Source organism: Phytophthora sojae, assembly GCF_000149755.1.
Source record: "Phytophthora sojae unplaced genomic scaffold PHYSOscaffold_6, whole genome shotgun sequence".
NCBI lineage: Eukaryota > Oomycota > Peronosporomycetes > Peronosporales > Peronosporaceae > Phytophthora > Phytophthora sojae.
This window is the reverse complement of record NW_009258120.1, coordinates 3,650,679-3,672,676: the sequence shown is the minus strand read 5'-3', so window position 1 is coordinate 3,672,676 and position 21,998 is coordinate 3,650,679. Positions and strand designations below refer to the sequence as shown.

General features: G+C 58.0%; 7 protein-coding genes across 7 annotated transcripts; 3 read left to right on the top strand and 4 right to left on the bottom strand.

The window, feature by feature from the left end:
- Positions 1–499: 499 nt before the first annotated feature.
- On the bottom strand, positions 500–1,791 carry PHYSODRAFT_355043 (ATP synthase gamma subunit). The gene is made up of 2 exons (XM_009533186.1): positions 1,718–1,791; positions 500–1,529 (listed from the first exon to the last, which is right to left on the bottom strand). Exons 1-2 carry the CDS (start codon positions 1,759–1,761, stop codon positions 659–661), a joined length of 915 nt encoding a protein of 304 aa, XP_009531481.1. The 5' UTR covers positions 1,762–1,791; the 3' UTR covers positions 500–658.
- A 310-nt stretch (positions 1,792–2,101) lies between these two features.
- Positions 2,102–4,342, bottom strand: PHYSODRAFT_513930 (hypothetical protein; the record flags this gene model as incomplete). The annotated part of the gene is made up of 1 exon (XM_009533185.1): positions 2,102–4,342. The coding sequence occupies one exon, from the start codon at positions 4,340–4,342 to the stop codon at positions 2,102–2,104; it is 2,241 nt and encodes a 746-aa protein (XP_009531480.1).
- Positions 4,343–7,190: 2,848 nt separating this feature from the next.
- PHYSODRAFT_316923 (hypothetical protein) lies at positions 7,191–7,688 on the top strand (the record flags this gene model as incomplete). Its single annotated transcript, XM_009533184.1, has 1 exon — positions 7,191–7,688. One exon carries the CDS (start codon positions 7,191–7,193, stop codon positions 7,686–7,688), a length of 498 nt encoding a protein of 165 aa, XP_009531479.1.
- Positions 7,689–17,502: 9,814 nt separating this feature from the next.
- PHYSODRAFT_335727 (hypothetical protein) lies at positions 17,503–18,141 on the bottom strand (the record flags this gene model as incomplete). Its single annotated transcript, XM_009533183.1, has 1 exon — positions 17,503–18,141. One exon carries the CDS (start codon positions 18,139–18,141, stop codon positions 17,503–17,505), a length of 639 nt encoding a protein of 212 aa, XP_009531478.1.
- A 368-nt stretch (positions 18,142–18,509) lies between these two features.
- On the top strand, positions 18,510–18,713 carry PHYSODRAFT_428482 (hypothetical protein; the record flags this gene model as incomplete). Its single annotated transcript, XM_009533182.1, has 1 exon — positions 18,510–18,713. A coding segment is annotated over one exon (204 nt), but the record flags the coding sequence as incomplete, so codon positions are not given.
- A 160-nt stretch (positions 18,714–18,873) lies between these two features.
- PHYSODRAFT_514023 (hypothetical protein) lies at positions 18,874–19,746 on the top strand (the record flags this gene model as incomplete). The annotated part of the gene is made up of 1 exon (XM_009533181.1): positions 18,874–19,746. A coding segment is annotated over one exon (873 nt), but the record flags the coding sequence as incomplete, so codon positions are not given.
- A 407-nt stretch (positions 19,747–20,153) lies between these two features.
- On the bottom strand, positions 20,154–21,741 carry PHYSODRAFT_352008 (hypothetical protein; the record flags this gene model as incomplete). The annotated part of the gene is made up of 1 exon (XM_009533180.1): positions 20,154–21,741. Exon 1 carries the CDS (start codon positions 21,654–21,656, stop codon positions 20,154–20,156), a length of 1,503 nt encoding a protein of 500 aa, XP_009531475.1. The 5' UTR covers positions 21,657–21,741.
- Positions 21,742–21,998: the final 257 nt, after the last annotated feature.

Sequence of the window (21,998 nt, the reverse complement as noted above, 5' to 3'; positions counted from 1 at the left end):
TTGGCCAATGGAAGCACTCGAAAACTCCGCTAAATCTCTGGAATGTCGTGGTGTGCGCCACACCATTTCGCACTGAGAAATTTCGACACGCAGAGCGCGTTCCCATCTTCCGCCCCTGTCGCACCAGCGAAGGCGAGTTGCGTTGTGGTTGCCTTGAAGAGCCAGCAACAGTGCGTGTATCCCAAGCAAGCAGGGTGAATGTTGGTGGAGCGATCCGCTGTACAATTTTACACCAGGGTAGCCAATAAAAAAAATCTTAATTTTGCTTTCGCGGGGTCATATCTTTGGCTAATCTAACTGTTAGAAGTTGTGGAGGGAAGATAGCTAAGACGCCCCTCTTTCCAACGAGGTACCTAAATCCCAATTCGTACTTTGGTTGATTAGTATCTTTTTGTTCGACGCGGTCTCATATTCAAGCTGTGCTGCGACTGCATCCGTCACAGCACTGAGCCGACATACATGTACCTGCATGCACGCACAGACTAGGAAAACTTTCGCAGTCGAGGAGATGGTTTTGCTGTTTATTTCCGTCGACACCACGCTGTTGCTGCTCGTACTTCCTCGAATTGATGAAGCTCGCGCCCGCTGGTACTGTAGCTACACTGCGCGAGAGGATTTAATTCGTCCGTTCCGCTGTCGTTGGCGGGGCTGAATCCACTTAACCGTCGAGCGAGGCGGCACCCGAGATAATTTCAATCAGCTCCGTGGTAATGCGGGCCTGGCGAGCCTTGTTGTAGACGAGCGTGAGCGATCCGATGAGGTCCTCGGCGTTCGTGGTGGCGTTCTCCATGGCGGCCATACGCGACGACTCCTCGGAGGTCGAGTTCTCGATCATGCCCTGGAAGATGGCCGTGGCGATCTCGAACTCCTTGAGGTCGGCCAGCAGCTCGTCCTTGTTGTCGGGCTCGAGCTCGTACAGGTCGAAGGCGTCCGAGTCGGGCTGCACGGCGAGCGAGCGCACGGACGGCAGGTACGAGATGGCCGACTTGAACTTGTTGTACACGACGTGCACCTTCTCTGAGTCGGACGCGGCCGTGGCCACGACGGCCTCCGCGATGGCGCTGGCCACCGTGAAGTTGGGGGGCGACGCGTACGTCTCCGTCACGTTGCCGCGGATGTTGTCGCCGAGGTCGCGGCGCAGCTGGGCGCGGGCCTTGTCGCCGATCACGAAGATCTGCGAGTGGTCCTGCACGCCGTCGATCTGCTTGCGCGTGGTCTTAGCGATGCCCGAGTTGATGCCGCCGCACAGACCGCGGTCCGACGAGACGACCACGAACACGTTGTCGCCCTCGAGCTCCTCCACGGGGGCCACGCCGTCCGTCTCGATCGTGCGGTCGTGCGCGCCCTTGACGTTGTCCAGCCACGCCGTGAAGGGGCGGCCGGCGTTCATGCGGTTCTCAGCGCCGCGCATCTTGGCGGCCGACACCATCTTCATCGACTTGGTGATCTTGGCGATGTTGGACGTGGCCGTGATACGCTGCAGAATCTGCTTCTCCGTGGCCATGCCACGGGCCTGCTGGCCCACGGTCCTGCGCACAAAGTGCCAATACAATAAAGTTCGGCGCAACGTTAGAGAATTATCGCCATAACATAACCACCCCGCACTCGGTCCACGACGCCCTCTCTATCCGCTCTTGTGACGCAGTGATAGAGCGGCGCGCGGTCCGACGTCTGCACGAGACGGCGGGGGGGGGCTGTGGCAGGTAGGGTTACGCACTTGAGCGCGGGCGCCGAGTTCTTGACGAACATCATCATGACCATCCTGTCGTTCTTGCTCTGCTGCGGGGCGGCGAATCTGGGTGTCTCCGTGGTTCAGAGCCGCTCGTTTGGGGAGCTGCTCCCCCTGCCTGTCAAACCTGATAGCGGGTTTCCGACGATCCGAGTGGCTCGTGTTAAGGACAGATTTCAGCCAGTTAGACTCCGGATCGCAGTGGATAAGGGATATGATTGGACAAAAGCGCGTGCGGACACAGTGTGGCCCACACCAAAGGCAACTTCAACGGCAACAATGTTGTGCACGACGCGCGCAATGCATGCATTCGATCGTAGTGAAGAGAATTTATAAAATGTGCGATTTACTTTCTACTCTGTAATGTACCGTCTAGAATTGCGAAGCCACCATGTTGCCAGCCGGCCACGCCGTGGTGAACACGGACTCGCGCCAGGTCATCGTGCGCTTGGGCTTCGGTCCGCTCAGCGAGTTCCCGCCCGTCGTGCTCATGATCGTGCTCATCAATGAGCGCGGCTCTGGGCTTGATCTCTTGAGATAAAAGGCCTGGCGCCGTTCCTTGGGGCGCTGCGTCTCCTCCTGCTGCTCCTCTTGCTTCAGGACATCGTGGCTGTCGTCTTCCGCTTCAGACTCGTCGCTGTCGTCCTCTCGGTCATCGGCGACCGAGCGAAGCAGAGTCGAGACGCTGCAGCGCATGGCTCCGCGACGAGCTGTCAGCCGCAGACGCGCGTAAAACGCGATCGCCTGCTGAATGGATCGAGGGCGCCACGAGTCCCCACAGTTGGCCGTGCGGTTGCACAGCGTCTGCGCCGCTCGGAAGTGTTCGTGCGCAGTCTCCAGGTCCTCTTGCTGAACGAAGTGCTCACCCATCTCGTACTCGGCCATCGCTTCCATGTGAACGTCGTTCAGAGCTCGACAGCGTACTAGTAGCTGGTCAAGCTCAGCGTGCGCAATCTCGGGCTCTTCCATGAGCCGAAGCGTTTTAGCCACATGCAGACGAGCTCGAAGCTCGTACTCATGGTCCCCGACGTGAAGAGCGCCTTGGAGAGCATCTCGGAATGTCTTCAAGGCCTCATTTTGACCTGAGCTTCGCTGCAGCAAAGCTGTTGCGAAGGCTTCAGCGCACTGCAACTCCAGCCGTGACCAAGTAGCAGGGTCAGTTCCGCTCTCACGGAGAATTTTTGCCAGGTCGAAGCCCATTTCGGCGTATGCCAAGCTGTGCCCCATGGCAGTGCATCGCCTCCAGCTCCCCGATGCCTGAAGCAAACGTGCTAGCATCACAAGCACATCGTTTGACAAGTCAGTAAGTGGCGATGTAGAAGGCGACGACGACGCGAGGCGAACGATTGGAGCCCACGTGCACACAATCCACTTCCTTGTCGTGCGATTCTGGACCAGCGTCTGCGGCGATGACGAAGCCGTTTGAGTGAGCTTCTCTAGAGTTCTGGCGGCTGCGTCGTCCCTCATGTCGAGTCCAAGCACTGAGCACGCGACGCTGCTTTGGAGCAATAACGCTAGCGCAGCAAATGCAGCCTGAAGTGCCGCGTCCAGTTGACGCACCTCGTTAGGCTGCGCGCAGCGGTGGTGAACGTTTTGGTGCATGAGTCGCTCGAGCTTTTCCAGCCAGGGAGAATTGGCAGCTTCTTCGAGTGTTTGAAAGTGCGGCGCCACATGATGCCAGAACGAGCTCTGCTCCGCTGGGGTTTCAATTGACAGCAATGGAGCCACTGCAGACGCCTTCGTAACACGCTGCTCAGGTTGGTCGTTGTTGTTCCCGTCTTCCTCCTGTTCAACATCAGCAGCGCCGGCGATACTGACACTATTTGATGTCGGAAAAGCCGCCGAGGTGAGGCGCAGCTTGGGCAAGAGCTCTGCAGTGTCAGCGCGAGCTTCCACGTCCAGTTGCTCAGCCAAACTCGTGATCGCATAGCTTCCCGGTAGTGCTGCTGCCGCCAGTGCTGCAAATGCGCGAGCGTGTGCAAGCTCCCCCAAGCTACGCGAGCAATTCGCCGACAGCAAATGAGCTTCAGCGATCGTTGCATTGTTTGAGGAAAGTGCCGCTGCAGCCTGAGCGTCTTGAAGCGCTTGCCTAACAGCCTCCAGCATCGGTGCTGGCTGGTTCGCCTCATCGCGGACAGAGCTCGACGACGGACCGGAGGCTAGAATATCAAGGGGCACCGTCGTGGTGACGTCGTAGTCGACAAAAGCCAACAGTGCTGCTGCGCGGCGGCAGTACAGAGTGGCTAGGCTCTCTGTCTCGGCATTCGCTGCTGCCACACCATCATCGTCGTCGTGATTGTTGCTTGCAGTGCTCAGTGTTGCAGCCTGGAGCTGCTGTGTGAGTTGCTGCAGTAAGTGGAGGTCGGCAAGCAGCGTCGGCTGCTTCACAGGCAGCAAAAGCTGCGGTTCCTCCTCCTTGGCTTTGCTTGAAGTCGACGCGGCTTCCTCCTGCGGGTTGTCAAGGCCGTCCTTTTGCTTGAAAAGGATCTCGAAGATGGACGGGTCCGTCACAGTAGCTGCGCGAATCGATGCCGACATTGTTGTAGCTGTTCGAGCTGGTGGTTGAGCAGGAATTTGCAATATGGAGACAAAGCGATGGGGCTCTTGCGGCATGGGAAGGATGCAAGCAGCAAGGGATCATGCTCGCAGCAATAAATAGACGCCATGGGATGAAACACTGCTGGAAGGCACACTGATGCGAATGGGAAGCTGGTTGTCTAAAGAAAGCCACACCTCGGGTGCAAACCCGAGCGCACTACACCAAAAATTGAAGAATGGGATAGCCCGCCGCCAGGCTATCTACACTCCAGTCTCAGTGCGTCTCGAAATATTCAGCTGACGAACTTCGTCATGTTGCCGCCATAGGCAGACGCGGCTAGCTAGTAAACCCTATGTGGCTCGCGTGCAGCCAACTCTCGACCGATACAGCGATGGGCACGCCGGATGTTTACCTGCGCGAGCTGCACTATGTGAGCTTTGCCGGGTACCACACGGTGAATTGAATGGTGCGAAGCAAAAGTCAGACCGACAAGTCTCCATTAACGTGGCGCGTATCCTCCAGCGGTTTCAGTGCGATCGCCTGGCCGTGGTTGAAGCTGCCTCGCTTTCTGGTATACCTGCAGCACGTAGCAAGCGAGTGATCGTCATGTGCCCATGGAACATCCGAACACATTCGAGTCGGGCTGTGCCTGGTTTCCACCAGATAGGCACGACCTACAACTGGCGATATCCAATGTCCATGCAATGGTGCGCTCTACACAGTCTAGATGATTCAAACCACGAAAGGGCACGCGCAATACTCTCGTTTCGCGTCCTGTCCGAGTGGAATCCTCATGTACGAGCTCCTGCTATGAAGGACTTGGTATCACAACAGGACGACCACAAGTTGAAGTAAATTGGCCAATCCGAGAAGAGTATGCGGATCCGTAGTTGAAGTACGAGGTCCAGCAGCTCTCTCAATGCGAATGCAGAATATCCATCGCTATTGTTTGGTCCGCATCAGGATTACCCCACATGGTGTTCATGTTTGTGGTACACGCTTTGGACCTTCACAAGGGCGGTACTCTAGGAACGAGATTAAAGACGCAGCGTCATGTTGAAGTCGCCTCACTTGACGCTTTTGTTTTCATGGCGACGGCAGGAGAAGTAACGGATGGAGCCACCGAGCTGTGTTCTGCTACATCAGCTCGATGAGGGCTTCGCTGTGTGAAGGAACGACCTGAGATGAACTGGTAAACGCTGGGGGAAGGTTCGTGCGAACAGTTACAGATTCGCTCTAGAAGCGATGGCGAGGTATGCACAATGCGTGCGAGCTGACCCTTTCGAACTAGGTTCGCTCAAAAGTGGATGGAGCTACATGAACAAACGAACCTCTAGGCGTCGCTGCTTCGTAGCGCGGGGCTATCTGGTTGAACCTGATCGTCACCAGGTTTGGCAACCATGCAATCGAGACGGACGTCGGAGTATGTTTTGGATAGGTGAACGAGGGAGAACCCCGCTTGAATACAAGTACAACAAGTGACGGCGAATAGAGAGCTCTATGCGTTTTTACCATTGGGGCGACAAAACGGCTCGAGGATTTCCCTGCGCTTCGCTGGACATGCAGCCCGATAGGACTGTCGCTCGTGTTAATGCGGCTGGTTGCCGCTTGACTAGGCCTCCAAGCCGGCGCACGCACTCGCGCAGTCCGAACTCTTCAGGACCTGATGGAAGAAGTAATGACTCAGAAAGACCACGACAGGACGAGCGCTGGAGCTCGTGCCCAAAAGACGCCATCATGGGCTTCCTGATTGCTCGCTCAGCACTGCAGCCTTCCTGTGGTCGCGAGTTGGAGCTGCGGTGCCAATTGTTCTGCCGCAATGGAGGCAATTACACCCGTTGTTGCATTGCGCCAAAAAAACTCGGCGCGTGGCTCAGAGTGCCTTCCATTGATTTGGGTCGGGAACTCGGGGTGGAGAAATGGCATGGCCCACGGCTGCTACTTAATGCGTTTAATGCGTGAGGCCCCGCGTGTTCTGCTCAGCTTTTGAGCCTCGATCTTAGTCTCGACGTGGCGGCGGACTGTAGCATTAGCATCCACACAGTTCGGTCAGCTGCCCCCAAGCAGCGCAGCAGTTTGGAAGCCATTAGGGCCCCTTTGCTCGCCATCCTCCCCACTTCCACATGGCCAAGTCTTTCTTGGTGTGGCACATTCGATCGCCTGCTGGATAATCAAGTCGAGCCCTTCATACATAGCAGAGTGAGCCGGTGCGAGCTCCTACTCGTTGGTGGTGCATACAAGCTCACTAGGACCGCCCGATGCCATGTATTTCAGTGTCTGCGAAAAGGAGCGAGCGTCCCGCCGTGCCAACCAGCAACCTTGTAGCGCGGGTAGCTACAATCGGGCAAGCGGGGACAGTCTCCGTTACACCGCTTCGCGCGGTGGCCTTCTTTTTAGAAGCGCTGGCGACTTTACAAGCACCATTGAGCAATGCCAACGCGAAGCTAGCTAGCACTCCGCTCGACCCGACATGGAGCCGCACTGCGGCTGGCCCCTAAAAATGATCCGGATTCACGCCCCGGTGACTAACGTCGAGGCTGCCGTGGGCGAGCAAGAATCGTTCCGGAGGACAACTTGACTGCCTAAAAATCGCGGAACCGGTTCAGTAGAGTACGTTCGGCCTTGAGGCGGCCCAGAGGATCGGTCGATGCATCGTTATTGCTCTTGGTGCAGTAGCGGTGGTCGCGGTGTGGCCGGCTCGGCACCAAGTTGCGTCTACGGACTCCCGTCTACGGCAGGTAAGCGCCGCGGCCGGCGTAGCGCCCAGAACAATAAGCAGCGGGGCAACTGGAGCGAGTGATCACTATTCAATTCGCCTCCGACCGCGCATTTGACAAACAAACGCACGAGCGAACCAGTCTCACTACGAGCTTGGTTACCACAGCAACTCCCAAACAAACAGCCAAGTACTTCTTCACAACCATGTCGTCCAACAACACCGCCGCCGCTCCGACTGCCGCTGCCGACAGCAAGCAGGCCGTCGCGCTGCTCCCTACGGAGGTGCGCTGCTCGTACCCGAGCAAGCTCTGCAACAACCACCGCGCCGTCAAGGACAACGGCGACCTGCACAAGCTCTGCGACTTCCACCGCAAGAAGGCCAACGTGAACCAGCAGCGCATGCAGCAGAAGCGCCGCCTCATCCGCCAACAAATGGTCGAGCGCAACAAGCGCTTCATGGACGCAGCGCAGGTGCCCATGGAGTACAACGCTGTCACCAACATGATGGAGCCCAAGGAGCCGATCTGCAACCTCTCGCACGAGGAAGTGATGATGCTCGAGGTCATGCTCTTCGACGATGAGGACAGCGAGGGCTGCATGAGCCCCGGCGAGGGCATGGCGTACCCTGGCTTCCCCATGGGCATGCCCATGGGCGCGACGTACCCGGCACCGGGCATGCCGTCCGGCAACATGTCGCTGTAGGCGCCACCGACAGCCGACACTAACCGGCGGCGAACACACAACTCACCGTCCATTTTGTTCTTCGTTTGATAGAGTAAATTAGCACCGCGACCGACAGAAACACACCCCAAGGCGCTACGATGCTTACCGGGGACTGCGTAGGGATTTTTTGCCTGCATGTTCTACCTTAATAGTGATAACACGAGGAAGCTCGCGGAAAGTTTCTTTTGTCTCGGTTGGAACCATGCAACATCTCTCGCAGAGGCTGATCCCCGTATCTATTTGGCGCTCGGTTCCCCGTACACCCCGACGACCTCTCCTCGCAGCGCTTCCTCGTACCGGTACTGTATCGCTTCTGCAGCGAATCAAGACGAGTTCTGCTGCTGCTGCTGGGACGGGCTCGTTCCCCAGCAAGCCACTGCATTTTTTCCGGACGTCCATTCTCGCCAGGAAGGGGTCAGACCCAACGCGGTCTCCCGTCGTCGCGTCGCGCCGCTCGTACTCGAGGTTGTTCGGGGCTGACCAGCGAAGAACTGGCCACCTCAGCACGAAATATCGCCGCGCTTGCACAGTAAGATCCGGCACTTATCATGAAATTGACCACATTGGCAGCAAACACGACGAATTGGGGGCATGGATGGATGCGCCAACGACATGGATATTTTCAACAGTAGACTGCCGCGCAGCAGGCAGTCGGCCATGCATGCACAACAGCGAATTGCTACTAGCAATCTCCTCCGTTTGTTGCCGGCTACATGGCCATTGGCGCTGCTGACTCATTCACGTTAGAGCCCGCTCGGCGTATCGGATACTTCAGACTTTGCTCCGGCTCGTGGTCCGGTGATCGTAATAAAAAACTGCCAAGTGGATAGTGGCACTGCCGAAACGAGTCGGGCTTTGGTTGGCCCTGCTTGCTGCATGCAATGCGAGTTGCATTTCATTCCTGCATCGGACCATCGTGCATCCAGGTGCCAACTGGCAGGCGCGGCGTGATTTGCATGTGCCCAAGTTGAAGTGAACCTCCGTAACGACATGGCTTCACCTCGCGATGCCTCGACGACGTTGTTGCATGGTCTCGTTGGCGAGTACTGCAGCGGCGGTGGTCGAACCGTCTGCAAACAGGCTCGCGCGGTCCATCCGTTGCAGGGAGGCTGCCATCAAGTGAAAGTTGTGCTGAAAATTTGGGGGGAGATCCATTAATAAAACCCATGAGACCAAATACTTACTCGGCAATGAGACATGAGCATTTCATTGCCATACGAAAGCCAAGGCACAAAGCCCTCAAAACCAAATAATGACAGGATGTTGGTGATTGCGAAGTGTTTATTGTAGCATATACCGTTGTTTGCACGTCGAAGAAATGGGAATTATGATAGGTGAGCACGCAGCCATCTCTGGCTTGCCATGCTGCCAGCACTAGACAGAAGCTCAATCAAGCCCTACAGCTTTCGTGTCAGCGCGATGGCTACGAGGACTACTACCTAGCAGTTTGTTAAGAGCAGCGCCCGCATACAGAGTTCTACGATTTGCTTACATTTTGTATCGGCACTACCACGAAGTTACGTTAAGCTTCGTAACAAAATGCCAACGCAATGATACCCTTCGTTTCTTCAAATTCGCATTGAAATAGTCTTAAAACTTCACTTTCGTGCGATGTTTCACATTAGTGACACATGTTGTCAATTGATATCATTTTGGATTAGCATGCACATAAGTATCACATTGATTGATCAGCTGGGCTAGACGACGTACATTGCTACACTTTTGAACTAACCAGAGACTGCATGTAACGGGGTTACATAAAATAGTGACCCTGTCACTATTCCGCGATGGCTACATCGGCCACTCCCCTGGATAGTGACCCAAGTAGCCTCAGAGCCAACAGATATATTTTGTATGACACAAACTATAGGGAACTTAGGATTTGTATGCAGGCCAAATCTGTACCAACCTATATATACATTCAGTCTTAGATCTACCGCTTTTCAAGTCAAGTCGTCCCCTTCAGACCAGGGACACGTGAACGGCTGTTCACTTGGAGTTTGTATACTCCTGCTTCCTCTGTTAAGAAGTGCTGTATACCCCGTCACACTTGGTAGCAATAGTAGTCAATCCTACGCCTACGCGGGTAGATTGGACTACCTGAATCCTCTGTGGTCTCATCGAGTGAGCCAAGATGGATCTTACGGAGTTTCCCCATCTGAACGACTCGCAGTACGAGTCCGTTCGTGAGATGGCAGGCATCTTTGGGACAGATGCCCTGCGTAGCTTAGCGGCGGCGACGCCGGCTGAGCAGGTTGAGCGTATCAACGCGTTCGACACCTACGAGCGAGAGCTCATCGCCCACGTTCAAGGGCTGCAGGCCACTGCGGCCGCGCCGAAGCCGGTGCAACCGAAGCCCCTGCGGCTGATGGTTCACCCCTTCGAAGGGAAGGAAGGAGAAAACCTTCACTTCTGGGTTCGAGAGGTTGAGCTCGCGATGGACGCGGCTCTCGTCTCGGACGAGCGACTCCGTGTCGCCTTTGCGCTCTCCAACCTTAGTGGTCGCGCTAAGAGTTGGGCGTATACGCGCGAAGCGACGACGCCTGGATGCTTCGCATCATGGTCCCAGCTGTGCGAGCAGCTGCGAGCCGCGTTTCTTCCGGCGAACTACTCGTACCGCCAGCGTTCGCGCTTCCTCGCCTGCAAACAAGGAAGGCGCGAGCTGCATGAGTACATCCAGGAGATGCGAGTGCTCACTGCCTCTTGGTGGGGAACCCCCTGCCTTAACACATCAAGGTGACCGTGTTCATGGACGGTCTGCGTGTCGGTCCTGCCCGCACGCAACTGTTCCGTGTGCAAGCAAACACTATGGACGAGGCGATTCAGATCGCCCTCCAGGAGGAGTACAGCCACAAGCAGGCTCGTACCCCCGCCACGGTATGACAGAGCAACCCTGCCTCTGGCGGTGCGCCTAATGGTAACTCCGGCAATGGAGCGATCAACGGGCCGGTTCCCATGGATCTGGGCATGGCCGAGCAGAGCGACATTCGCTGCTACGGCTGTGGCAAGCTTGGGCACATGAAACGTGCTTGTCCCGCGGGAGGACTGAAGAAGAAGTTCTCTTCGAAGCCCTTTGGCTCTAGGGGTCGCTGGCAGAAGCCGCACCCCAGGAACCAGGGGAACGCCGGTCACCAGTAGGGACGGGGCGCCCTACTGGGGAAACACTAAGTCTTCATGAGGGGCGTGCGGGTGGCGCACGCCATGGGGACTTAGCCCCTGAGAGTCTCTGTACTCTCGAAGCGGAGAAGGGCAGCGGTGGGCTGCTTGTGGTGCACGCGAGTGTACCGGGATACGATCATCCCTTGAGAATCTTGATCGACTCTGGGGCGTCCAAGAACTTTGCGCGCCGCCAGACTGTCGCACGCAATCGCGACAAGTACGCCGATGCGCTACGAGGCAGCAAAGGCAACGGGCTGATCTCGGTAAGACTGGCCGATGGTACGGTGGTAGAAGTACCTCGGGTCCACATGGACCTCACTGTCAAGTTCGAGGACTTCGACAGCACGGAGCCGTTCTTGGTCCTAGACATGGACAAGTACGACTTGATCCTTGGCATGCCGTGGCTGGAGAAACAGGAGCCTTGGATCGACTGGCGCGGCAAGGCCATCGGGGCCAGCCGTCCCCCACGCTCTGACAGAGCTTTGGTGAGTCATGTTCCCACCTCTGGCAGCACCTGGGGCGCCCGCGAGGGCCGCCAGGGCGCAGCAGCGTCTAATGAGTTCTTGGGGTCCGTCGAGACTGACGACGACTCCGACCGGGCCGGACAAGGCCTGAGAGTGGAGGTGCCGGACAGCACCTACCAGGTGGGTAACGTAGGTCCACACGCGGGTAACGAAGTACCGCAGGCAGCAAGGGCTGCTGGAGAAGGCGCCGCTGGCGTTGGCGTGGGTAACCAAGTTCCACGCGAGGTCACTCAGACCGTAACTGATGAGGAAGGCACTGCAGGCGCTTCCGATGTGGGTAACATAGTTCCACAGGAGGTCACTCAGACTATAACTGATGCGGGAGTCGCTGGAAGCGCTCCTGGTGTGGGTAACCAAGTTCCACACGGCGAGGTGGGTAACATAGTTCCACCCAGCAAGGCGGGTAACCAAGTTCCGCTCAAGAACAAGGCGGGTAACCAAGTTCCGCTCAAGGACAAGGCGGGTAACGTAGTTCCGCACGAGATCGAGAAGATCGGTGGTGCCGTCAAGGCGGCGCCACGAGACGAAGACACCCGAGGGTCACGTCGTAAGCCGGGCCTAGTCGTGTGGCCGACGACGCCAGTCGCCAGCGACTCCGAGCCTCCAGCCAAGGCTCCAGCCGCCGAAGAGTGTTATCACATCTTCGACGGCGTGACCGGTCGTCGGGTCAAGACAGGAGCTGTCGAGCTTACAGCTCTGCCCGAGGTTTCAGAGTTGCTGAACCTTGAGGGGCTCGCCATGAAGGACTTCTTGGCCGAGCTAAAGGCCGGGGAGATCGCAGAGTTGGTTCTCCTCCGACCGGAGTCCACGTCGGCCGAGTTGAACTCGTCCTCGGTCATGGACCAGGCAGTCCTGGAGGGGTTCCAGAGACAGCGCGCGTCGCGCATGGGCTCTGAGATTCTTAAGAACCCCCGGGACCCGGTGTACCCCTTGGTGAAGGAGTTTGAGGACGTGGTGTCCAAGGATCCACCGTCCAATCTCCCTCCGGACAGGGGAATCAGGCACGAGATCGATCTCGTGCCGGGCACGAAGTACTGTGTCACGAGGCAATGGCCTCTTCCCCGGGAGCAGTGTGAAGTCATTGATGCCTTCTTTGCCGCCAAGGCGAAGGCAGGCATGGTGCGGGAGTCGAAGTCCCCGCACTCGACGCCTACCTTCTGTGTTTGCATACCGAACGGAAAGTGGTGTCTGATTCATGCTTATAACAAGCTGAACAGCGCGACAGTGCCTGCGCAGACACCGATCCCGCGCAAGGACGTGTTGCTCAACAACATGGCCGGCTGCACGCAGTATAGCGCGCTGGACCTGGTGGACGGATACTACCAGATCCTGATGCGCGAGAGCGACATCCCACTCACGGCTGTGAGCACGCCGAGCGGTATGCTCTGGGAGTGGCTGGTCATGCCTCAGGGGCTTTCTAACGCCCCGGCAACGTTCAATCGCTTGGTCACACAACTGTTCCGACCTTTGCGTGCGTTCACACAGACGTACTTTGACGACATCTTCGTCCACAGCCGTGCCGAGGCAGGCCAGACGGCCATGGAGGTGCATCTCCAGCACCTTCGACGTGTGTTCGAAGTCATGTGGGCGAACAAGCTGTGCGCCAACATCGACAAGTGTGTGTTCGCAGCTGAGGAGATCAAGGTCCTGGGCTGCTTCGTCAGCAGCGCCGGGGTCCGGGCGGACCCGGAGAAGGTGAAAACCATCGCGGCTTGGCCGCCACCTCGGTCGCAGAAGGACCTACGACAGTGGTTGGGCCTCGCCAACTACCTGCACAAGTATAGTGCAGGCTACGCCGAGCTGGCACGGCCCTTGTCGGATCTCCTGAAGAAGGCTGTCGACTGGCGCTGGGAGCGTCGCCATCAAGATGCTTTTAACGACATCAAAGCGAGCTTACAGCGCGCGCCAGTCCTGGCATTGCCGGACGAGACGAAGCCTTTCAGCGTAGTCTGTGATGCGTCTGACTACGCAATTGGCTGTGCGCTATTGCCGGCCGACGATGAAGGCCGCGAACGGGTCATCTCGTTCCAGTCCAGGCAGCTCAAGGCAGCCGAACGGAACTATCCAGTCCACGACAAGGAGCTACTTGCCATGAAGTACGCTCTTGTCAAGTTCCGAGTGCACCTCCTGGGCTCGACGCCCTTTGTCGTTTATACAGACCACGCGTCCTTGTGGACTGCCGTCAACACGCCGCATCTCTCACAGCGGATGGCGCGTTGGCTGTCATTCTTCGCGGAATACAACTTCCGTGTCGAGTACAAGCCGGGCAAGTTGAACGTGCTTGACGACGCGCTGTCGCGCCGACCCGACTACGAGCTTGCTCATATTAGTCGGGTCGCGACGGATCTGTATGATCGCATCAGGCTGGGGTACCGAGACGATGCCAGTCTCGGACCTCTTGTGCGGTTCTTGGCCGCTGGCTCGGAAGCCAAGGCCGAGTGGCTCACGCCCCGACAACGTGCAAGGCTGCACCGCTATGAGTGGGCTGACGGTTTGCTCCACTATAGGGTCGAGCCCGAGGATCCTCCCCGTATTGTCGTGCCCAACGACGAGGATCTCAAGTACGACATCCTGATGGAGGCGCACGACGCTCCATCCAGTGGTTATCTCGGCCGTGAGAAGACGTACGAGTCTGTCTCGCAGATGTTTTGGTGGCGTCACATGTACAAGTGGGTCGCCACCTACGTCCGTACGTGCGAGACGTGCCAGCGCGTGAAGCCTGCCGGTCACGCCTCGGCACCATTGCTGAGCCTGCCCGTCCCAGCGGACTGCTGGAAGTCGGTGAGTCTCGACTTTGTCTTCGGACTTCCGGCCGATGACCGTGGCAACACTGGTGTTGTTGTCTTCGTGTGCCGTCTGAGCAAGATGGTCCACTTTGCTCCAGTTCGTGACACCGTCACTGGCGACGAGGTCGCTCGCCTGTTCATGGACTGTGTCTTCCGACACCACGGTCTGCCCGAGACCATTGTCTCTGATCGAGACCCGCGGTTCACCGCTACGTTCTGGCAGACGCTGTTTCGCCTTCTCGGCACACGACTGTCGATGTCGACGGCGGACCACCCGCAGACGGATGGCCAGACGGAGCGCGTCAATCGCGTGCTCGAAGACACGCTCCGCAGTATCTGCGCGGAGATGCCCCGCTCTTGGGCTGATCGCTTGCCCATGGTTGAGTTCGCACTCTCAACAATGCGGTACATGCATCGACGGGCTTTACGCCCTTTTCCCTGAACGGGTTGCGCCACCCTCAGGTGCCGCTCACATTACGAGGCAGTACCGGGGCTTCGGTCCTAAGTGGGGGAGAGGCTCGGAAAACCTTTTCCTCCCAAGTCTCGGACGTGAGTCCAGCCACCTTGCGGAAGCAACTGTCCTCGTTTGCCGAAGACAGGCTGAACATAATCAGCAGGGTGCGAGACACCATGACGCAAGCCCAAGATAAACAGAAGGAGTACTCTGACCGAAATGGAAGAGGAAACATGAACGTGTTTAAGGTTGGGGATTTAGTTCTCCTAGATACTAGAAACCTACCGCTAAACACTGTTAGCTCGGTCGAGGGCAACAAGCTGAAGCACCGCTTCATTGGACCCTTCACGGTCCTCAGCCGGCATGGCGCGGCGTACACCATAGACTTGCCCAAGTCGATGACGACTCACCCGACGTTTTACGTGGGTCGTCTTAAGAGGTACCATGACCCTCTGGCTCTGGCTGCTCCGCAGGAAGCGGTGAGTGGCCCGGTGGAGAAGAGCGCAGCTCCTTGAAGCGCGGCGTCGGGTCGCGGTAAGGCGCCTGATACGCGCGCTGGTCGTAAGACGGCGCGGCGTACATCGGGGCAGCATACACAGGGGCCCCGTACGAGCCCTGGCCAAACTGGGCCTGATACGAGCGGGGCTGCTGCTGCTCCGGATACGGCGCGTGGCCATGAAGCTCGGCCCGAAGACCAGCGAGCTGGTTTCGCAGCGAGTCGTAAGACGACAGGTCGGCTCGACAATCCACACGGCCATGGAGACTGCGAGCCCTCCTTGATCGTAATGGGCAGATCCACTACCACGTGGAACGAGTCGTCCGGGAGCGGCGGCTCCATGGCAAGCGCCAGCTGCTCGTGAAGTGGAGGGGTTACCCTGAGTCGGATAACTCGTGGGAGCCCGTTGAGCAGCTCCAGGCAGACTGCCCGAAGGCTGTTGCGATATGGGACGAGAAGCAGCGGCAGCTTCGTAAGTAGTCCTTGGCTTCTTGGCCGGTACCCGGGGCACGGTAGCAGACGTAGTCGCACCACGCCCACGCTCTTCACGAGCTTTGGCTCTCGCCTCTTGCTTCAGCTCGTACATCTTCGAGTGGAGCTTGCGCTTGCTCACGAGTTGAGCGAACTCGATGCGGAGCTCGCGCACGTCCAGGATTGCGGACAGAGTGCGATCCTCACGGAGTTCTTTGAACGCTTGGTCGGAATACCCTTTGCGCTGGACGTAGCGCCAGGAGAGGTCTTCCACCTCGCTCCAGGTCATGTTGTCATTCGGCTTGACCCAGTGGAACCCCCACACAGGATGGAGTCCACCCTTGTCCTCCGGCTTCTTGCGAAGCGTGGTGAACTCCTTCAGTGTGAGCTTGTGTGGTGCTAGTAGCACACACCGGGCGGCTTCAACGTCACCAAGAAAGAGTGGCTCTTTCTCAACAAGAGCACGCTCATAGGAACCCCTCAAGGTGTACCCGCCGATAAGGCCACGAGGAGCCGAGAGCTTCTCCAACAGCGCTGGCGCACCAGTGCCAGGCTCGGGTGGGAAGTAGCCCTGCGGGTACGTGGCATCCCCGCCTGAAGAAGACTCGATGGCAGTCGTGGCAGTCGGCTGCCTGGTATACGCACCCGAGCTAGCAGCGTGGTAATGCTGCTGCTGCTCGTCGAGGTTATTGGAGAGCTCCTTGGGCTCGTGGACGGCACCCTCCTCGTCCTCAGACTCCGAGTCGATGAACAGCTTGGAGCTGGAGCCGCGAGGCGACCTGGAAGCTGAACGCTTCTTCGCCTTGGCCTCGGCGGCCTTCGCAGCGGCAGCCGCTTTCGACGCTTGGGCACGCTCACGACCTTGAGGCAGCGTCAGATGCTTGGATGCCAGCACCTCCTTGGGCTTGGAGCCCGCGTCGCTCGGCGACTTCTCGGCCACGACCCCAGCGTCGGCCATGGCGACTTCGTCGTGCGACTGCTTGCTGTCGCCTGAGTCGGACTCGGCGTCCTCCGCCTCCTTCTCTGACGAGGCCTTTGCGTCGGCCGAGGCGTTGGTCATGTCGCCTGCCGCCAGCTCCGTGCCTTCGGCAGCGTGCGTGCTGCCCTCCGAGACGTTCTCGTCGTCGGGTGAACTCTCACCGGAGTACTGGACCATCGTGCAGTCAAAGACGGCGGCTTCCCAGTCGCGAGCCGGGCTTTTATGGCCCCGAGGACTCTCCTCCTTGGCTTGCGCGGCGTCAGGAGACTTGCTCCGAGCCCCGGCCTGACGGCCACTCTCCGGCGTGGTACTATGAGAGCGCACCACCTCCTCGGCCGCCTTCGTGGCCTCCATCAGCGCGGACGACTCGTCCTTGGCCTTGGCCGCCCTGGTCTTCGGCCCTACGGTCCGCGGTTTCGAAGGTGCTTTTGCACTGCGCGCACTGCGCTTTGGAGGCATGCTTCCGGTCGACGTGGAGACCCTGCGGCTTGCTCGGCGATGCGCCAGTTGCTCTGTGAGGCCCGGGAGCCGAGGCGCCAGAGCTCGCGCCGTTGTCAATGGATTTCGACTTTGCGAGTGAAATGTGAGTCGCCGGCGTGACCTCGCTCTGATTGGTCGATAAGATCGAATCTAAGTGGGGGAGGATGTAACGGGGTTACATAAAATAGTGACCCTATCACTATTCCGGGATGGCTACATCGGTCACTCCCCTGGATAGTGACCCAAGTAGCCTCAGAGCCAACAGATACATGTTGTATGACACAAACTATAGGGAACTTAGGATTTGTATGCAGGCCAAATCTGTACCAACCTATATATACATTCAGTCTTAGATCTACCGCTTTTCAAGTCAAGTCGTCCCCTTCAGACCAGGGACACGTGAACGGCTGTTCACTTGGAGTTTGTATACTCCTGCTTCCTCTGTTAAGAAGTGCTGTGTGCCCCGTCACACTGCAGCTCTTGAGCCTTTCCCTGAAGGCAGCGACGCTCACACTTATCAGCTCTGATAAGGCCTGTCACCTTCTGGTGAATATCAACCTCGATCAAATTGATACTTATATCCTCCTCGGCTTGCTCATCGTCTTCGATTCCCTCGCTGTCCCCCGTCACCTCTCTATCCTCTTCAGCTGACTCGGCCGTGCTCCAATCTTCATCATCATTGCTTTCATCAGGCTCCTCGCTCTCAGACGAGACGTCGCTGGCGGCATGTGCCGCAACGTGCGGGGAGGTCACGCGGGGTCGATTTCTCTGGTTGCGCTGCCGATCGGTTCGAGAAGGCGTGCACGCCGGTGATTCGTGCAGCTCGGAGGCACTCTCCTCCTGCTGCGGATCGGAGGTGCGCGCAAGCTGCTGCCCAGGAGCTGCCGAAGCGTGCTGCTCGGGCGCGTACGGCGTATGCTGCTCGGGAGAAGGGGGGTGTTGACAGGGAGGGGACGCGGGTGGCTCAGAGGCACCAACGGACTGTGACGCGAGAGCGCCGGAAGCCTGTGAGCCGGCGGGCCACGACTCGGGGCCGCTGGAGGTCTGCGATGGCAGCTCGGAGGTCGAGCGGTGGGCTTTCATGTCGGCGGTGGTGTAGATCTTCTTTGAGAGTGAGGTGTTGAGGGAGCGTTCGCTTTAGTGACAGTTCAGGTTTTCAAATCACAAATCGGGCCCTTTCTTGAAACTTCACTTTGATACGAAAAATAGCAGCTAATTTTCAAGCGCGATTATCTCGATACAGTAAGCGCGCCCACTTCCGGTACTGGTATAAATTAATATCCCGAATTAAACGATGTAATCTATTTGGAAAGGTTTATTTTTACTAAACCCTGGCGGGAGTTTTGGCGCGAACTAATGCACACCAGTCATTGCCACAGAGCAAGAGCAGCAAGCCCGGAGCAGGTCTTCATACCATAATTTTCACTGAGCCAAACAAGTACAAGAATGCCATGGGGGCCTGGATGAAAATACATCAGAAGCGAGGCCTCATACAGAAGGCAGCCGACTGCCCCACGATGTCACAAGCAGCGCTCGCAGCGTGGACAAAAGCACACTACAAACTCAAGCGCGCACCAGCCCAGTCGACCGTGTCCGACATACTCAAGAAGGCTGCGTTGATCATGAGCAAGGACTACGGCGATGACAACCGCCGCAAGCCCCTGAAGGTGACCTCGGCGGCGCTGGAGGCGCGACTGTGGGCGTGGATTCAAGCGGTGGAGGCCCAGAACGTCTGTCTGTCCCGCGAGCTGATAAGGATGAAAGCGATCGACATTCAGCGTGAGCTGTGCGACGCATGGGGGGTTTTCCGACGGCTGGCTCACTGCATTTGAACATAGGCATCGCCTTCGCTACCGCAATCGACCCAGCGAGTCTGGATCCGCTGATCCCGCTGCTGTAGCTCAAGGTCGTCAACGACTCCAAGAAATCACGGATCGCTACCCTGCAAAGGACATCTACAATATGGACGAGACGGGGCTTTGCTACGCAATGGCCCCAGCTCGGTCTATTTGTACGAAGCGGGCGCGAGGAGTCAAGAAGAAGAAGACCCGTATTACGCTTGCTCTCACGGTGAACGCTGACGGCACGGACGCACTACCGCCGTTGTTCCTGGGTCGCGCCAAGCAGCCTCATTGCTTTGAGAAGCGCTCTGCAGAAAGCCTCGGCTTCTCATACCGGGCTAATGCGAAGGCCTGGATGACAGGACCGATATTCCGAGAATGGCTACACAATCTGGATCGGGACATGCGAGCGGCAGGGCGTCATATCTTGCTGCTGCTAGATAGCGCGTCTTCTCATAAGACCGGCGATCTGGTGTGTACAAACATTCGCGTGGAGTTCCTACCCCCGAATACTACTACCTACTTGCAACCTATGGACGCCGGCATCATTGCACTGTTCAAGCGGGCGTACAGGAGAAGGCAGATTCTCTGGGTGTACGAAAAGATCAAGGACGTGAAGAAGCTGAAGAAGGAGCCCTACGCGGTCGATCAGTTGCAAGCAATGCGGTGGAGCAAGGAGATCTGGCAAGAGCTGCAGGATAAGTCGGCCATCGAAAACTGCTTCCGCCATACTGGAATTGTTTTTAACGGTGTAGATGAAAGGTGCGGCGATTCCAACGACACTACTTATGACGAAGACGTCAGTGTAGAAGATATTATAATTCGTGCTTCGCAGTTGAGCTTTTAAAATATATTTTACGTGTACAGTACTTCATTGTGGTCCCTTTATAATAAAATGGCAAATATTAGGAGATGGTCGGACCTCGTTACCGGAAGTGAGAGCTTTTACTGTAACTCTAAATGGTGGCTTAGTATCATTTTGTTCGAGGCAGTCTCATATGTAAGGCTACACGCATCTTCAGCGTGATCAGATTTTGTTAAACAAATCCTCGGTATCTCGTTATTGCGCTCGTTTGCCGAGTCAGTACGCACTTTGAATGCTGGGGATGATGATAATCAAGTGGGGGTTGTATTTGGCTGCTGCTTCGAGCTGCTAGGTAGAATAGTGTTTTGCTTGTGGTATGAATATAGGACGCTAGCAGCTCCGACTGCAGGCGACGAAATAAGCATCTATCACTGACGTCGCGTGCTCGCTTAGTTTTTGGAGAAGTACTCGGTGACCTGGTCCATGACGAGCCACTGGATACCGTAGGACGGGCACAGACGCGCGAGACGCGGCACGAGGCCCTTGTACAGCGCGCTGACGCCCTCCTCCTTGGCGATCACGACCATGGCGTCCACCATTCCCTTGTACTTGCCGCCCGCGCCCGCCGCGGCCTCCTGCGCCATGAGACGCGTCTTGACCACGTCCATGGGGCAGTTGATGCACGGGCCGGGGATGGCGCCGATCATACCCGTGAGACCGCTCTTCCACGCCGGCAGCGAGTCGCCGTCCTGGAGCTTCCACACGTGCTTCTTGATAAAGTTGTTGGACCAGAAGCTGCAGGCCTGGTTCAGACCCTGGCGGCCGATCGTCGGGGCCAGACCCTTCCACAGCGCAAGCGGGCCCTCGTGCTTGACCACAGTGACGGCGGTGTGCACGGGGCCGCGGTACTTGGGGATCTCGCCCTTGATGATGTTCTGGCCCTGCAGACGCGTCTTGATTACCTCGAACGGCGTCACGATCAGCACGGCCTCGGTGGCGCCAGCAAGCGCGCCAGCGACGAACTCGTTGGCGCCGCTCACCTGGCCGTTCTTGTCCGACAGCATGCGGCGGAAGATGGCGTTGAAGTAGAAGCGCGTGCCGTTCTTGAGCACGACGTGCACGGTCCAGGGCGTGAAGCCCTTGAACAGGCCCTTGGGGCCCTCGGCCGCGACCAGCTTCTTGCCGCAGTCGATCATGCCGCGGTACTGGCCGGTCTTGTCCAGCTGCATGCGGGTCTTGGTCACGTCCAGCGGCGTGAGGATCAGCGCCTCAATGACGCCGGAAAGCGCTCCGCCGAAGAACTTGACGCTGGGCGACACCTTCTTGACCTGGCCGTCCTTGTCGGCCGGCAACGGGGCGCGCAGACCGCCCTCGCCCACCTCGACGCTGGCCTTCCACCAGTTCTTGGAGAGCTGGCGGACATCCGGGTCCCACAGGAACCTCTCGAGCGCCGTGGGGGACGCCATCTTGGAGCGCAGCAGCAGGTACAGGTGCTTGAAGTCGGCCTCGTGCACGCAGTGGGCGTCGCGCGGGTGCAGCTGCTTGATCATGTGGGTGGCCTCCTGCAGCGTGACGGTCACGCCCAGCGCCTGCAGGCCGTTCTGCAGGTCCTCGTCCACGAGGTAGCCCTTGTTCTCCTTGTCGAACGAGCGGAAGGTCTGCAGGATGAGCTCCTCGTGCACGGCGTGGAAGTCCTCGTACGTGAGCTGGCCCTGGTTCTTGGGGTCCAGGCGCTTCATGAGCTCGCCCACGTCGTCCGCCGACAGCTTGACGCCGGCCACGCGCAGGCCGCGCTGGATGTCCAGCGCGTCCACCTTGCCGTCCATGTCGACGTCCACGCGGGCGAAGGCCTCGCGCAGGAGCTGGTCCACCGTCACGCGCGAGTTGCGGCGCACGAGCTTGGCGCGCTGCTCGGCCTTGGCGCTGGGCTGCTGCTGCTCCTTGCTGGCCATCGTGGGCTATAAACTGAAGGTGGTGGGACGGAGAAGGAGGAGGCTTCGGCTCGCGGGAGGGAGAATGGAAGTGAGGAACAGATCGCGCCTGTGTGGTGGTTCGCCTGCCTGGCTGCTGCTTCGTCTCGAGCCGTTTCGTTCGAGGTGAATCGTCGCTCACCCCATCATGGCCAGTGTGCTTGAATACTAAGAAAGGACTGGTACAGCGTGCCAGCCCACTGACGTGGCATTTGAGGGCATAGTGGGGGCGAGTCAACCGCAGCGCAGTGCCGGTGGTCACTGCGTTTCCTGACGGCAACGCAGGGCGGAGGACGGATGCAAGGACACGCCGAGGCGTCCCCA